At 41.2% G+C, this 16,881-nt stretch overlaps 2 protein-coding genes across 2 annotated transcripts; one reads left to right on the top strand and one right to left on the bottom strand.

Annotated features, from left to right (window-relative positions):
- Positions 1–1,014: 1,014 nt before the first annotated feature.
- nacad (NAC alpha domain containing) lies at positions 1,015–11,612 on the top strand. The gene is made up of 10 exons (XM_072461315.1): positions 1,015–1,401; positions 3,495–3,775; positions 3,981–8,316; positions 8,386–8,607; positions 9,287–9,369; positions 9,501–9,569; positions 9,653–9,799; positions 9,873–10,010; positions 10,657–10,779; positions 11,490–11,612. The coding sequence occupies exons 1-10, from the start codon at positions 1,317–1,319 to the stop codon at positions 11,502–11,504; spliced, it is 5,499 nt and encodes a 1,832-aa protein (XP_072317416.1). The 5' UTR covers positions 1,015–1,316; the 3' UTR covers positions 11,505–11,612.
- A 404-nt stretch (positions 11,613–12,016) lies between these two features.
- glipr2l (GLI pathogenesis-related 2, like) lies at positions 12,017–16,516 on the bottom strand. Its single transcript, XM_072461300.1, has 5 exons — positions 16,266–16,516; positions 15,884–15,992; positions 14,910–15,013; positions 13,503–13,580; positions 12,017–13,071 (listed from the first exon to the last, which is right to left on the bottom strand). The coding sequence occupies exons 1-5, from the start codon at positions 16,276–16,278 to the stop codon at positions 12,887–12,889; spliced, it is 489 nt and encodes a 162-aa protein (XP_072317401.1). The 5' UTR covers positions 16,279–16,516; the 3' UTR covers positions 12,017–12,886.
- Positions 16,517–16,881: the final 365 nt, after the last annotated feature.

The following is a 16,881-nucleotide window of genomic DNA, read 5'->3' as shown; positions in this document are numbered from 1 at the left end:
AGGAAGTTTTAAAAAACACTCAATAGAAAAACTCTTATTAACAAAACTCCTATAGACAGAACCTCTCATATTCTTAATAAGGAATAGATGGGGGAAAATAAGCTAACATAAGAGAAAATAAAAGTAAACACTCTTATTTAAAGATAAGCAAAAATGGTTTCTTACATACATTTTCACATTTTCCCGGAGCTAGTTTCCTGCCTCTCTCCTCCCTCAGGAATCACCAGCTCGATTGATGGACAGCTGACTTACACCCGACGAGCACTTCTCGTATTGAACCTCTTTGTCATGGCATCGTCTTTGGATGGATCAGCAAACTCTCGCCACAGAAGTCTGGCTCGGTTTTAAAACACGATGGTTTTGTTTTAATGTGTGTAATTTTGGAGGTCAAATGTACAGCACAGTTACTTACAGGCAAGTTTTGCTGAGTGGGCACTGCATGCTGGGGAGCTTATGGTTGCCATGGGAGCTTGATGCTGCTGCTACTCCTACTTTTAATCAAAGCTAGTTTGAGATCTAATCCAAACTTTTTTAAAAGTGCTGTGTGTAACTTTGGTCTATCTAGCTGGTGGATAGTTCTCCACCTGCTTCCATGTTTCCATTATGTTCTGGCTTTGCCTGGAATGTTCCACAGTATGACATTAACCGTATCAATGTCCATGGACCACCAGGCCAAGTTACAGCTCGTATCTGTAGCGAGGCAACCCCACTCAGAGTAAGAATGTATGTTTTTAAGGTTGTTTTGGTATTAAAAGCGCATGTAAATGAATAAATGAAAGACAGGCCTAATGCCAAATAGTGCACCTTTTTATATAATATTCATTTTCCTTTCTCTGTGCGTTTACTTTGCTTATATGTCTCACTTTTGTCTTGTTATTGCAGTACTGGTACTTTCCTTCAAGGTTGAGGGCAGTATTGAGAGGAGGGCAGTTGAAATCTGCTGACATCATCTCTCAAGATCCAGTTGTATCCTGGTGGAGAGAGAGGGAGAATGAAGATGAGGGAGGGAGAGAGGAGAGAAGGGAGGAGAGGAAGGAGGGGGCAGCAGTTGGGCATAGGGAAGAGTACACTGCGGCTCAACCCCGCTCTCTCTTACTCAAATGGACTCAGCATCACAACTGCAGCACCACAGCATCGCCTGCCTCTGCTCCTCTCTGCTGCTGCTGTTGTTGGTCTTTTCCACCAAACTCATCATTGACCGTCACACGCTCTGATCCATCTCTCCTCCTCCTCCTCTTCTTCCACTTTCACTCACTGACTGCGCGGCTGTATGTTTTATTGGTGCGTCAGAGCCACACTGAGCCAGAGAGTGAAGCATGCCCGGGGAGAGCATCCGCAGATCCGGCCCCACTGACAAGCACCTCGAGCTGGGAGCCGAGGACGCAGAACTCCCTGGACCAGGTAGGACTTTGGACAATTTGGATGACGACTCTTGTTTTAATGCATTAAAGCATGTTTTCCCTGTGTTGACTTCTACTGTACATACGCCATGATTCAGCAGCAGCAGCAGCAGCAGCAGCCTCTTCACCAAACTGCAGATCCTGTCACTCCTAAAATTAGTCTCCACCCCTGTCCTGAACTCTCTGCCTGCATCGTCCTTTAATTGCTTTGTTCACAAATACTCTGCCTAGAACTAGTCCTGCTGTGTTTGTGCCCCATCCCTAACCTAATCTCTATAGAACAGATTCACAGGCGGCTTGGGCAGTGTTCAGAGACCTCTTTCCTCCTCCTCCCCCTCAATCCCTTGCTCCCTTCTCCGAACATGACACAGCAGCTTGGCAGTGCATTGTACGCACATAGACTGAAAAAGAGCTGCTGTTATTCTAGACAACTGCCTTGTCATGACATCATTTGTACTGTGGAATATAATGACTAGACTGCCTCTACACATTATTAATGACAAATAAGTATCTACTTATTTGTCATTAAAAATTGGTAGAATTGTGGAAACTACCCAGTGGCAGACCAATTCTGGGCAAGAACTGCAGGTGGACATTGGTAACTTGGCACAAACATATTTTCTCCCTTGTGTAGGTCAATGTTTTTGTATGCAATGTACTTGATAAACACATTCAAATACAAAACTAAAACGATGGAAAGCTTTTCTTGTACTGTCCGGTTTGTCAGGAGTAAATCATTCAAACCACTGTTGTTGCCGTTTTCCCCTTGTTTTCCCTTCAGGCTGGAGTTGCAGATTTAGTGACGCAGCTTCGGCCTGTCCGATTTTCTGTATCCTGCTCTTTATTCCAGTCAACAGAGAGTCTGATTTGACTGCCTTTCCCCAGAGAAAATGCAGACAATCCTGAAAAACAACAAGCTCTGTCTCGGTCTACGGTCAATACGCATTAAAGAGCAAAAGCAGAAAAGGGTGGAGCATTTTGCTTCTGAAGAATGGCAGCTTAGGAAAAAAGTCAATTATTAAGTGATCCTTAGCTCCAGGGAAACAGGAAGTATGTGCACTTGATGCTTGCACTGCTTGTGTGATAGAAGCCAATAACTATTTGAACTGAGGTCAAATAGAAGCAATGGCACACTTAAAGGGAGGCTCTGTTATCTGCCGACTGCAGTGAACAGAATATTGATTGTAAAGCAGATATACAGTGCTGTGTGTAGTATATAAATTGGTTCAAGCATGACAACATATACAAAACATAACATTAAGAATCCCCCTGGGGACTAAATCTGATTTGTAAGTTGCACTGTTTTATTGCAAATCCTCTCACATTTTGACATATTTCTGGTGGAGCGTACACTTGTCTCTATGGAGATTTGCTGGGTCAAGAATGTTCCACAGAATGGCATTAAATCGTACTATCTCTATGGAGATAAGTGGGGGAAATCTGACCTGGCAAAGTTACACGTCAGATTTGAGAGAAGCAAACCATCTCTCAGTAACAATGCACGAATGCATGCATGTTTTTGAGCAATAATAACATATAATATCATAAATGGAAGATTGATACGTTTAATGCCATACTGTGGAACATTCCTAGGAAAGCAGTTAGTAACATTTCTATAGAGTCAAGTAGTAAAATCCTTACAAGAAGCGTTAAAAAGTACACAGTGTACTATTAAAGGGTGGCACAGTTATCTACATACTGCAATAAACAAACATTGATTGTAAAGTAATTAGATAAGTACCAGTACATATAAATTACTGTGTGATGTCATATTAAACCGGGGATCCAGCCGGGGATTAAGTCTGATTTATTTGAAGTTGCGTACAAATCCCTTAAATTTCCACCATTAAGTCTGATTTTTTTCCTCCTGCAATTATACAATGTTCAAACTAATCTATAAATGCTATGTGTTAACAATTACCCACCGTAAACACATTTCCTTTCCAAATAAAAGGCAGGTGGTCATAATATTGCAGCTCATCAGTGTATTTGGAAAAAGGCATTGTAATGACTTAAGTATAGAGAACAAAATTAGCGCATAGACGTGCTTGTATTTGTTCAAGAAAATGATTACTGTGTCTTCTCCTTTCCCAGACCTAACTAGACACCCGTCGGCAGACTCTACACCCAGCGACAGTGGATCCTCTCCAAGTGACACTGGATCAAGTCCGTCCCCAAGTACTCCTCAAAAGCTACTGTCAGCATACACCTCTCCTTTTGGCCCCAGATTAGTTAATGTGAGTCGTAGGTCCTCCGAGAAGACCCGCCCACAGCCTGAGGGTTCAGACCGACGCCCCGTCCCTAGACTCTCCGGGAAGTTGGGAGGCCATGGACCATGTGGGCGCCATGTTCAAGTTAAGATGGAGAGGATCAAGGTGTGTGATTTAAACTATAGTAGAGGTTAATTTCAATAGGAAATGTTCTCATAATGTCTAAGCTTTGGTCTGTCTAGTAGCAGATACAATAACTCTAAAATTAGCCCTTACCTACAAAAGCAACAACATTTTATTTTCTTGAAGTATTTTGTACGAATGTTTTCTTACGCTCTGATGTTTTGTATGAATAATGTCTTGTTTTTAGGTCCTGACCGGTTCAGAAGTTGAAAGCGACTACCAAGAACCACAAAACATGGACACAAGGGTAGTGATGGGTCAGGAGTCGCTGATTAGAAACACAGAGAAGAAAAAAGAGGAATCTCAAAATGCAGCCCATCACAAGGCTGTTCCGAGAAATCGTTCACATGAAACAGAAACGTACTTGGAGACAAACAAAACTGAAAGCCAAAGCCAGTCACATCAAAAATTCAGTGATCTGCAGCCTCCTACAACTTTTCCGTCCCCTTTTCTCACCCCTCTGCTCCCTGCGCCCTCATCGTACCCTGACAACTCTACCCCAGATGACGCTTTGGGAGAACAGGCCCACTCTTCAGACGAAGTGCCTTCACTAAATTTCTCTGAGCTTGTTTGCCCGGTTACTTTATCTTTCTCCGAACCCATTTTTGCGGTGGATCCTTTAAGAGTGGGCGTGCCCTCCTCTCGTGACCCCGACTTGTACTACACCGCTCCATCGACCCCGATCAAAATGCGCTCCTCCCACCTCAAACATCACTCTTACCCAGGGTCTCCTTCATACCCGCTCTCCCCTGGTTCGCCCTCAGATAGTGAGGACCTATGTTCCCCTCTCACCTCTTCCTCTGGGTCTTATATGACCGCGGAAGGAGATAGCCGGGCGTCATCTTACACCTCCTCAACTTCGCCCTCACCCAATCCCCTCCTCACCGAAGAAACGCAAGAGGCACCAGCTTGCTTTGTCGGATCCTTATCAGAAATAGGAGATGAAGATGGCGAGGATAAGGTTCGCTGTACACCAGAAAGAGAAAGCAGAGTTGGAGATTTCTTCCTTTGCAGATCCGAGGAGAATGCCTTTCTTTCAGATATAACAGGGACGGCAATTTTGGAGGAGGAAGAAGGTCACACCGAGGAGGACATCAAGGTTTCAAGAGAAAGTTGTCGTCCAAGTTGGGTGACTGAAGATATTTCCCCTCTTCGAAGCAGTAGCAGTCGCAGCAGTGACTCCCAAGAGGATGGGGTGGAGTCTGAAGTTGAGGTAACCAGGATGGGGTCAGCGGAGTACTCAAGGTCCTTAGGTTTAAAACTCCAACTAGAAGCCTGTACGTCAGAGGAAATGTATGGACACAAAGACCATGATTTAGCTTCTTCTGCCTTGACTCCTGATACCATAACGTCAACCAACCTTAGCCCCGACTCGCCAACCATCTCACTGGACGCCTTCGAAAGACTTAACTCTGGTTTTTCCATGTTTTCCCATATGGCTGGCAGCAACCATATCCTGGGTGATGAAGAAATGATACCCGCTTCCCTTCTTGGGTTCCCGCCACACACCAATCTCATCTTCAGGGCGGATTCCATGGAGATAATGCTTTTCCCCACCGAGGAAGAAGTGGAGGACCTCAACGAGAGTAATGACGCCTATGGAGCTGGAGAGGAGGAGGCTGATGTGGATGAAGATGACGAAGATGATGAAGACTATGGTATTGAAAGTAACGATTGTCTTGACGAGGAGCTCAATGAGGAAGCAACTCAGGAAGTGAATCAGGAAGTGAATCAGGAAGGGAATCAGGAAGGGAATCAGGAAGTGAACCACGAAGTAAAAGTAGAGGTGGAAGTGGTTGAGGAGAAAGTTCAGGGCGACGTTGATGATGATGAGGAGGACAAGGATGACGATGATGATGACGATGACTCAGACAGCAAAGAACATGCTTATCCAACAGATGAGGACAGCTCCTTTCTCCACTCGCTCTCTGAAACATCTATCAACGAAGGCTTGGACGAATCCTTCTGTTACCAAGACGATACGGATGACTCATTGGATTCTGCCTCTTTTAATGGAGACGAGGATGAGCGTCTGCATAGTACGGAGCAACATGCACAGATACAGGAACCAACAGCACCTGAAGAAGGAGACCCGAATCCTGCAACAATGGACCCAGAAGTTGTTGAAACTGCAGCTGGCCAATGTCATCCAGAAGCAGGGAGTCAGAGCCAGTCTGATCCCGCTAACGTTTCAGAAAACTCAAACTCTGAAATCAACGTAGAAGAGGATAAAACTTTAAATATATCAAAAGCGACGCAAGCTGAACAAGATCAGGTTACTGAAACATCAATGCAAAGCGACATAGGTTCAGATGATGCTTTAGGTGTTGAGGATTTGTACATTCCCTCTAGCGAAACGGAGAACTCTTCTCCCCAAAGTGAAAGTGTAATTAAAGCAGAAATTGATATCTCTAGATTATCAAAACAATCTTTTCTTTCGAACACCACTAATACATACACTACAAGCATTGTGACGCAAACCTTTATGCCTCTTGGTGCTACTTCTGCAAAACGCACAGAGATGTTTGGCAAATCACAAAACTCAGCTTCGACAACTGAGGCCAAGGTTGAAGAGGATGACTCCAGCCCTCAAGCTGTATTTGTACAATCAAGTGACACTATTTTGGAAGAAAGTGCAGATGAACCAGAAAGAGATTCTTATAAGTTACTAATCAAGCCTCGTCAATATCAGAAAGAGAGAGTTGTGGAAGCAGGGAGGCTGTCGTTGTCGAAATCCTTTGCTGGTCAGAAGTATGTCAACACTTACGAAGAGTCCCTGACATCTGCCGCCACCAACGATTTAAATAAAGGACCGTTGCTTCTATCCAATCCGAAAGAAACTAGTACCAACCCAAGCAACATCCCTGTAGCTATAACTCAAGAGGTTGTGACCCCTTCCATAACCCCTGAACATAAGTCTAAGGATTCTACCCAAGAGAATCTGAGGGAGAATACTTTGTTGATGACGGATGAGGGGATATTAGGAGCTGTTGGGTGCTCATCACCCTTGGCAATCTCACCAAAAAGAGAAAATTCAGAAACCGACATTGGTCGAGCCGGAACATGGTGCGATGAGAAAATAAGCTTACAACTTAGTTCAGGGGATGGGTACAATATCTGGGCAACAGGGCACTCTTTTGGGATGAGCTTGTGTGGTAAAGGCAAACAACTCTGTGGAGATTCAAGCAATCCTGCGGGGCAAAGAAACTACAATGTTTTTGATTCTGTTTTGGATGACAATGACAACAATGGACATATTCAAAAAAGGGACAAAATAGCTGATGACGGATCGGTAACCCAGTTCAACCTTGGATCCACAAAGTCAAGCGGGAGAATATCAGAGCTAGACGACGAAACAGCTGGTGGCTTTGAAACACAAGAAGAGTTGAGGAATGTAAATATTGAAAATATATTTTCTTGGCAAGATTTTCAGAATATAAATGACTTCCAACCACTGCAGGGGTCTATGTGTAGAGGTCTGAATGCTTTGTCAGAAGAGGCTAGAACCCAAAGTGTTAATTTAAGAGAGTCTGTTTCCAATATACCTCTTGAAGAAAACCCACATTCAAGTCCGGAAAAGAAAGTAGTCACTCAAAGCCAAAGCGCATGCGTACAGGCAAAATTGAGATGTCAAAATATCCCAATCCCTCAGCCAAATACAGCCATGTCTTGGCTTCAAGGATCGTTTGGTTCATTCACCCCAAAGTGTAAATCTGTTGAATGTAGGTCCGCACAGCAAAGTAAGATGGATAGCTGTGAATCTCCGGGAGAAACTGAGAAGAACCTCTGTATGGAAGCCCAGGGTGAACACCAAAAAACAAAGACTGACAATGGAAATCTTAAGGAAGAAGGAGAAGAAACTACAAAAAATGATAAAGAAATCAATCGGCTACAGAATAGTCCTGAGAGTCAGAACAAGCCTGGTAAAAACAGGAGGAGGGGAAAGCAGAAGAGCAAAGCGTCTCATAAAAATAACGGGGCTGACAAAAGTCCTGAGGTGAGCGAAGAAACAAAGTTCATGAAAGTGTGTTCCGACAATAATTATCAGAATCTGGAAGGTATGGCGGAGAAAGGGTCTTTGCACAATAACTGTAAGCCAACCTCTAGTCAAAAACGGGAGCAACTTGACAACCAGATGTTACCGTCGAGTCTAATGGGTAACACGCTTGACATCGATAACAAGAAAGTAGATACTAGCCATTGCTCATCTAGCTCAAACTCCACATTGTCAACATCAGCTAAACCAGAAGACAATCTCCCTACACCAATCCAAGAATCACAACCCTTCATTTTAGAGGCATGCACTACCTCCTCTCAAAACCCTGCGATCCGCGGTTACCAGGAAAGAAAAGTCTCCGTGCCATTACCCGCAATATCGCCACTAAACCTTTCACAACCGACACAGGAGTCATCAGTGGACTCAAATCTACATAGCAACGCCCCGTTCACAGCTCACCCCACTGCTATGGCAACAAACATGGAACCTCAAGAAGAAATCAAGCAAGAGCAAGTCAGATTCATTGGTGAGTATGAAAAAAATATGATCGTTTTTCGATGATTTGAGTGAATCTGATCCATGTTGTTTGTTTTAGACTCTGGTCTGGCCGAGGAGGACACAGACAGTGAAGATGATAGCAGACTGCCTCTTCATAGACCGCAGCCCAAAGGAAATGTGAGAAATAAACCTGTGCATAAAGACTCAAGTCATCAGGCGATCCAGCCATACAGTTCAATGATGGACCGACATGGAGCATGTCCCGTCAATCATAGCTACAGAAACTCAGACCCGTGTGAGCTGGTTCTGAAAAGCAACTGTGAGTTCTTTCATGGGATGTTTTCACAATGTAACAGGGCTAATCATGGGGTTCAGTGTTCTTTTATACTCAGGCACCATTTTGAGAGCTTCTGACCAGGATAGAACTTGTTTGGAATTGTTTATAGCATTTTTTTTTTAATTCTGAAATCAAAAGATTGATGACTGAAGGGCAGGGCGGAATGAGATAATGCAGATTTAAAAAAAAAAAAAACGGATTTATGGTAAATATCTGTAATTATATTCTCTAGCCACAAGAAACAAAAAGTGTCAGCGGAAACAAGGTGAAGTTATGTATATTACAATAGTTTCAAAAAGTAGTGCAATTTTTTAACTATGGAAAGTTCAGCAACAAATAATGGTTAAATTTGTTTCATATTTTTTGTTTGGATATCGCTTACAAAAACAATGATTCTCTCCATTATGTTTAGTATATCTGTAATCAATTGGACTGTCCTCTAGAAACTATAACAAATAGTAAAATTGTGTTCAATTTCAGCAACCACAATTAACAAAACTAATGTGTCATTCATTTTTAACATTTGGGAATTCTCTTTCGTGTGAATGTCTATTTCTTTCATCAATAGACTTATAATATTGACCCCTGTACTCTTAATACAATGCTATATGTCAATGTTTACGAGCATATTGTAATTTAAACGTTTGTTCTTACTGTGAAGGCCTGACGTCCTGTAATGAGTCCGAGAGCGAGGAGTCAGTTCCAGAGCTGGAGGACGCCGAGCCGCTGAGGCCAGAGCACCATGTGAGTCTTCTGGCAAAACTGTCACACATTAGATTTTTGTCATAGTCTTTGCCAATACATTCTGTTGACTTTATTTCAATTGGAAAGTTTTGCAATTCTAACAACGCAATTAACATTTTGACCACTTTCAGTCTTTCTCGTCTGTGAGCGACGGGCTGAATCGACCCAAACAAAGCCGCAGTGAGAAGAAGGCTCGCAAGGTCCGCAGCTCAAACTATCTCGCACTATCACATTTCCTTTGTGTTTTTACCAATTAACTTTTGCTTCTTCTGCTTCACCTCAGGCCATGTCTAAGCTGGGTTTGAAGCCGGTGCACGGTGTGACGAGGATCACCATCAGGAAGTCCAAAAGTATTCTGTTTGTCATCAGTCGACCAGATGTTTTCAAAAGTCCTGCCTCTGACATCTATATTGTGTTTGGAGAAGCTAAGGTAAGTTCACATTAGCCTCTCTACCCCATATTTGCCCTTTTCTACAAACAGTAACACAGTTTTGTTCCATCAGATTGAGGACCTGTCTCAACAAGCCCACAAAGCTGCCGCAGAGAAGTTCAAAGTTCCCGTCACGTCCACTCCACTGGCCCCGCCCCTCCCTCCCAGACTCAGCATAAAAGAGGAGAGTGATGACGAAGAGGAAGAAGAGGTACGTTTTTTCTACATCTGTTTAAATCAAATTGTTACCTCTAAAATGTAGAAGTGGTTTGACCATCTCTTCATTTACTAATGTAGAATGATGCATTTTAAAAGATGTACATTTCCAATTAAAAAGATAACAATAATAAAACAAATATTTAAATTAGTAACACAAAATGTCTGGGTATTAAATTACTATTTAAGAAAATTATGATTGTTTCTGTTGTTGATTTGTTGTAGAATGCAATTATGTTAAAACATGTGTACTAATTATCCAAGCACGCCACAACATCATATTATGTTACCCTGCTCCTATTAAACATGCCATATTTATGCACAATTTTAACTAACAACAGTGGAATGAAATCTGCAAAAATCAGGATTATTACAAAAACTAGAATAATGAATGAAAATATACAATCAGATATAAAATAGAGTTGAGTAATAAGAATACAACAACTTGTAAGTGTTGTAAAAACAACATTTTGACAAATCTGTGAATGAATCCGGTACTAAACCTGGGACAAAGTGACTTTTACTGTGGTGATGTACTGTACAGTATCAGGCTCATAAGATCTCACGCTGTCACAGATTCTTTAGTTTGATTTGAATGTCCCGCTGCAGTGTTGTTGTACTGTGTGTTTTGTGTTGCGCAGGTGGACGAGGGCGGGCTGGAGCACAGGGACATCGAGCTGGTCATGGCTCAGGCCAACGTCTCTCGAGCCAAAGCCGTCCGTGCGCTCAAACACAACAAGAACGACATCGTGAATGCCATCATGGTGAGCAGAAGTGAGAGTGAGAGACGCAGGGCATAAGATTAACACTACACAACCAAACGAATGTGACACTTGTAACATATCTAACGTGCCGGTTTCTCCACAAGTACCACCTTTAGAACACATTATGACTGTCTGACTACCACCAGATCTAAACCAGGTCTATAATAGGACGACTTAAGGGCTGAAATAGGGCTAAATCAGGTAAAAAATAGGACCACATATTTTTACAGTACCTTTAGATGAGTGATGACCTAAAAGAGGACACAAATGTGCATAAAATGTACTATAACTTAACCAGATACTAGAACTGCACAGGAGTTTGGGAACTACACAACTAATACTATCTAAAGCTAAAGCTCAGAGTTTTGCTACATGTTGCAGTACTAATTGTGATTTTATGTTGAAATGTCATATACACACAATTGTTTTTTTATGTTGGTTTGTACATTAATCATTGAGTGAAAATCCAAAATGGCCACTCTTTAAGAACAAACGCTATTGTCAAGGCTAAAGGGCAGAGCAAGGGCAAATGTCAGACTGTAGTGAATCATGAGAGAGAGAGAGAAAGAAAGAAAGAAAGAGCGAAAGAGACAGAGAGAGAGAGAGAGAGAAACAAATGAAAATCCTGCAGTAACCTTTGCTTTGGTGCAGTACATTTGATCCCCAGTAGGTGGCACTAGGTAATAACTGAGGTTCCTCTTTGTTTACAGGAGCTGACCATGTGAGAACTCTTCCGGCAAAAAGCCTAAGACGTCTCTCCTGTTTAGTATTGCTGCTTTTGTGTGTTGCACCCTCACTATCTGCTTAATAAAATCTCTTTCATTGTGGATAAAGGTTATTTTTTACATTTCTATTTTAGACAGTTTATTCTACAAAGTTTTATGACAAATACAAGGAAAGTACAGAATATGCAACACGTTTTAAGGTATTATTTATCGATGTATTTACTGCACACAGAGGGGGCTTATTATGTAAAATTAACTATTATGAGTTGTATTTCTATTGATTCATGCAGGAGTAATACTGTATTGTCCTTGCATTTAACTCTAAAATTACATCGGTCATAACATTTGACTCCTAAAAAAATGTTGATTCCAGAATTACAAATGTCATCTCAGAAATAGGAATCACAATTTAGATCAAAATGAGTTAGTATTAACGGAATGTAAAATAATGATCTACATATATTGGAGTCAAATACTATATATGTTCTGTTTTAGTTTAGTTTTTATTTGAAAAAGTAAAGAAATACCACCTTTTTATTTTGGTACTTTTTATTTTACAAAACTAGTTAGAGCTCGAGGTGGAAAACAGTGATGGGTGCGGCTTCCAGGGGTGGCAATAATTCATACAAAACATGTTGGTTGGGAAAGTCATTTGCATCCAAAGTGAAACATGACATCATTTAGTATATTATTACAGGCTCTGTGTAAACATTTGACACATTTTAAAAAGTTAAAGCAACACATCAAAGAGGCTTAAGAAACAAACTGGCCGTCCCACTTTCAGCTTTTGTCTCCCTGTCCGCCTACAACATTGTTTTAATTTCTCACAAAAAGTTTCAATTTGCATAAAGAACAATACGAGATCAGTATTCTTTAATAACTCCATTGAAATTACAGAGCCAAATGAAATGTTTTATCATCCCTAGAAAGTAAAATCTACTTGAAAGTTAGAGGTGTAATGTCTAAAATGTTTAAAGACGATGTAGCTTTTCTGGTGAAGGGTTTGTCTCCAACTGATCCATCTCCATGGAGACAAGCATGCAGCCCCACTACCAGGCCTAAATACTTGTCAGATCTGTGGAGAGGCGCTCCCGCTCACAGTACGAATACATGAATTTGAAAGCGTTTTGAGCAATAAAACACTAAATTCTAGATTGATATGTTTAGTGCCATACCGTGGAACATTCCAGGCAAAGCAGTAACATCTCCATGGAGACAAGCACAAGGCACAACCCTCCGCCAGAAAAGCCACATAGTCACATAGTGCATCTTAAAATGTCCCACAATGCCTCACCAAATCCCACAAACTGCTACACTTTTCCTTCTTTTTCAGTCCTTTAAATTGCAGTGATTTTCTCCCAGTTTCACAGAGTGGATGTCGCTCACACATCCAGAGGCGTCGCCGCCGAGTGCGTTGCAGGCAGGACGTTGCTCTCAAAGTGGCCCTGGTTTGTTATGTTTCCCGCAGGAAAGTATCTGGCCACCACAAACGTTGAGCCGTCCTCAGCGGTGGCTTTGCCCACGCCCAGCTTCTTACTGCTCTTCCACACCATGGCAGTGAAGTGGCCTGAGGAGGAGCAAGTCAGACTTTAAATATTTATATGCACAAGAATCACACGTTTCCTCCGCTCAACCTCAAACCGTCATGACATTAAACGAATCTGCACAAGTCTGACTGACAATAAAACGACACTGTTACATGCAAACAACAGACCATATGATGTTACGAGCATAAAAAATGCATTATGACATTAAAATGCGTACAAATAAAAGGGTCCACAAAAGCTGAGAGCAGAAAATAAAAAGGCAATATTTTGGATTTTATTAATAAAATCCAACAAGTATTTACAATAAATGTACTGAGCATCCTGTGTTTCTTGTATATATATTTTAGTTTCAAAGGGGGTATCAAAAAAAGGCTGCTTGAAAAGTTTTATGCATGACTGGATCCATAAATAAGGATGCAGTTTCACATTGTAAAAGAGTTGCATATCTCACCAGTGCCTGATGAAAACCCTGGACGTTTGAAGTTGTACTGTTTGACCTCATCATACCAGCGATCTGTTACGTCTTTACCTGGAACAAGCAGACAAGGCATGAGTCTATTGATTGTGCTAGATCAAGTGTTGACAAAACTAGGTGCTAATTCATACTAAAACTCTAGATACCCATTTTAACATAATACAAATAACAAAGATTAAAAATTATAATAATAATAATAATTAAAGCCGCGGAGCGGCGATGATGGCTCTCGCCACTCGTGCGACCGGCCCCACTTGTCCAGAGGACGTACACCAATTTGAGGCCAGTGGGCGTAACGCCCTAGGAGGAGTTTGTTAAAGTTTGACGTGAACCAAATTGCTGACTGAGCGTCTTTTCATTATCAAAGGACTATGGGTTAGTCTGGGGGCGTGGTCACAATAATATTTTTGTTTAACATCAGAAATAAACATAGGACTTTTAACAAGTTTTTTAGGCTATGTCAAAATAAAACTCCTTATGTTGTTGTTGTTGTTATTATTGTTGTTTTTATGGTGGTTGGCATCCAATGTATCTGTAAAAACCTTTATTCGTTAGGCTTTATTCTTTAGACAATCATCTGTCACTGTCAGGCGATGTCAAAATAAAACTCCTTCTGTATCTGTAAAACACAGAGGCCTTTATTTTGTAAGTGTCACAGGCGATCCAGGTCCTTCTGCACTGACCTGAGCAGGGAAAAAGGGAGAGAGAGAGCCTCGGTGACCTGGCTGCACCCCCTCCCCCCTGTACCTCCGTCACCTAGCAACAGAGACCCGCCGCTAATGCTGACACTAACTCTAATGCTAATGCTAAGAATGCGGCGCAAAGAGGAAGAGGAAGTGAAGGCATTCATTGCGCCTCTGCTGGCCAATTATGAAAATACAAAATATCTGCAATGCACTTTTTTCATGGCGTCTCGAGGAGAATATAAACCATGAGTTTCAAACAAATCAGACAATGTTGAGTTTTTCACACAATGGGTACTGTCTTTATACGCTACATTTTTACTACATATACTATATACTCAAAATACAACACATACTCACATTCTAGTACATACACTACACATTCCACAGCCATCTTCAAATACCAAGGATGATTTAATTAAAAATGGACTTTGAGCCACTGATTTTGACAGTGGAATTTTTCTATAAGTGCATGTTTTTATGTGGAGACTTCAAATGTTTATGAAACGTCCCTTCCTCGAGCTTTGAGAGGTTTTATGGTCCCACACTCCACATAGTTGTCCAGTGACTCATGGAGCTTTAGGTGGGAACGGGAAAGAGGCCTCAGCTGTTCTTTTTGACTCATTCACAGCAGAAGAGGCCTGTGTAAAAAGCATGGATCTATAACAGTTCCATGGTATAAAGTGTGACACTGTTTTACCTGACTGATCATAGGAGGCCCAGGCCAGGTTCTCTCCACAGCTCCCTCTGGTGGACTCAACGCTGTGTTTCAAGATTCTTGTGCTTGCCAAACTTTCTGCATAACTGTCGAAAGAGTGTAAACTATTGTTTTATTTTTTTGTAATTTAATTGAGCATTTCTAGTACATGGAAGTCTTAACAAAACTAAAAATATCATTCATATATTACATTTTCATTGTAGACGGAGAAGATATATAGATACAGATATCTACAGTAAAAACAAATAGTATTACTTCATAACAGCATCAGTGAAGTAGGAATGGGCAATATGGCAAAGAAATTAATCATGATTAAGTTTTTTTACTGATATGGAATGATCAAGTTTTGATTAGATTTGACTTTGTATTGTTTTTCTTTTCAAAAACAACATATAAATGGCTTTCAGTATTGATTCAATGAACAAAATAACTTGTGCCATTTAACACATAAAATCACAATATTTGCGTCAGCTGAAGCTGAAGTGAGGCCATTTGAGGTCATTCTATGGAGTAGAACACACTAATTGTTCATTTTTCCTTGCTGTGATTTGCTTTGTCTAAATCACAAAACCTCTTCTCTCAACACAAAACATATGTAAAGTTGTTCAGAAAAACGATTATTCACTGGCTAATTAGTTTACCATTCAATTAGTTGCCATTAATCGATGTACTTACTTCAACCCTAATCCAAAGTAAAGTGTTATATTTGGTTAAGAACATTTATACTTCTTCTGTCTAAATGAGGCTATGATGCAGTTTTTTTTGTTTTATTGTTGTGCAAGAAAGACAGTTGTGCATCTTCCTGTATTGAACATGTTTAGATCTGACACATTCCGACTGTAAATCGCTACTTTTACACTGTAATTTACAATGTATTACCTGGCAGGATTATTCTATTATTCATACATTAACATTGCAACATTAGCCTATCTAATAGATGACTTTCTTGGACGTACCGTGTTGCCTCGTTGCTAATCTTCCGGCTCAGTTTAAACGGAGGAGCTTGGTGTTTTCTCCTGTATTCATTATGGGTTTGGAGCAGGTCCTCAGCAAACAACTTAGAGGCTGTAACACACACACACGGCAGAGATTTGGTCAATAGAAACGAGAGCTGAGTCATGCACATCCCTGTCTGCTGCTGCCACTCGTGCTTGTCACTCACACTGACACAATGGGCCTATTTAAGCAGATACAGCTCCAAACAAGACAACTTACAAGACTCTGCAAAAAGCAAATTCAGAGAAGAGGGAATATGAGAATGAGGAACAAGAAACAACGGCATCAATGGCACGTTTTAGCATGTTAAGTTTAAGTCATGAGGGTACATTTCTGACTTACCTGACTTCCCCATTGTAGTCACCAAGAAAGCGGTGTGTTAGAACTTGAAGCTCTTCCTTCTCTTTCAGATGTGTTGACTCTCTTTCCTGAGATGTTGAAACTGCTGCTTTCATTTCAGTCTTTCCAACTACCGCCAACTATATTTATTTACAACCCTCGTGAAGTAGTTTCATTCTGAGGCATGCAGTGCCCCACTCTCTGCTCACAAGTAAAGACAACCTACAAATGGAAGGGGACTTCATGAGATCACTGATGACATCATCTCTGTGAGACAGACCCATATAAGGCTGCTCTTGTGCCAGATGGAAGTGAAGAAGGCTTGTGTTACTCTTAACAACAGGGGCCCGCACAATCTGCTCTGTCATGGTGCTCTGTGCCAGGACTCAGAAGTAAACCTGCTGAGAGGACACGTGCAGACCCACACTAGCATCTCTATTGCTGTTCTTTCTAAAAGGATTTAGATTCTAAGCTTTCTAACTTGGAATTTAACATAACTTAAAGTGTGCATGAAAGGTTTTCATATTTTTATATTCAATACTTAGTTTGGTGGGATTGTTCCTGTGGTAACTGTTTATCATCATTTCACACCAGACAAATGGCAGTCTGTGAAGAAGAA

Source organism: Eucyclogobius newberryi, unplaced genomic scaffold (genome assembly GCF_026437365.1).
Source record: "Eucyclogobius newberryi isolate DKJ021-1_F unplaced genomic scaffold, fEucNew1.0.hap1 SCAF_3, whole genome shotgun sequence".
Taxonomy (NCBI): Eukaryota; Metazoa; Chordata; class Actinopteri; order Gobiiformes; family Gobiidae; genus Eucyclogobius; species Eucyclogobius newberryi.
The sequence above is the reverse complement of the archived record's forward strand: the minus strand, read 5'-3'. Positions and strand labels throughout refer to the sequence as shown.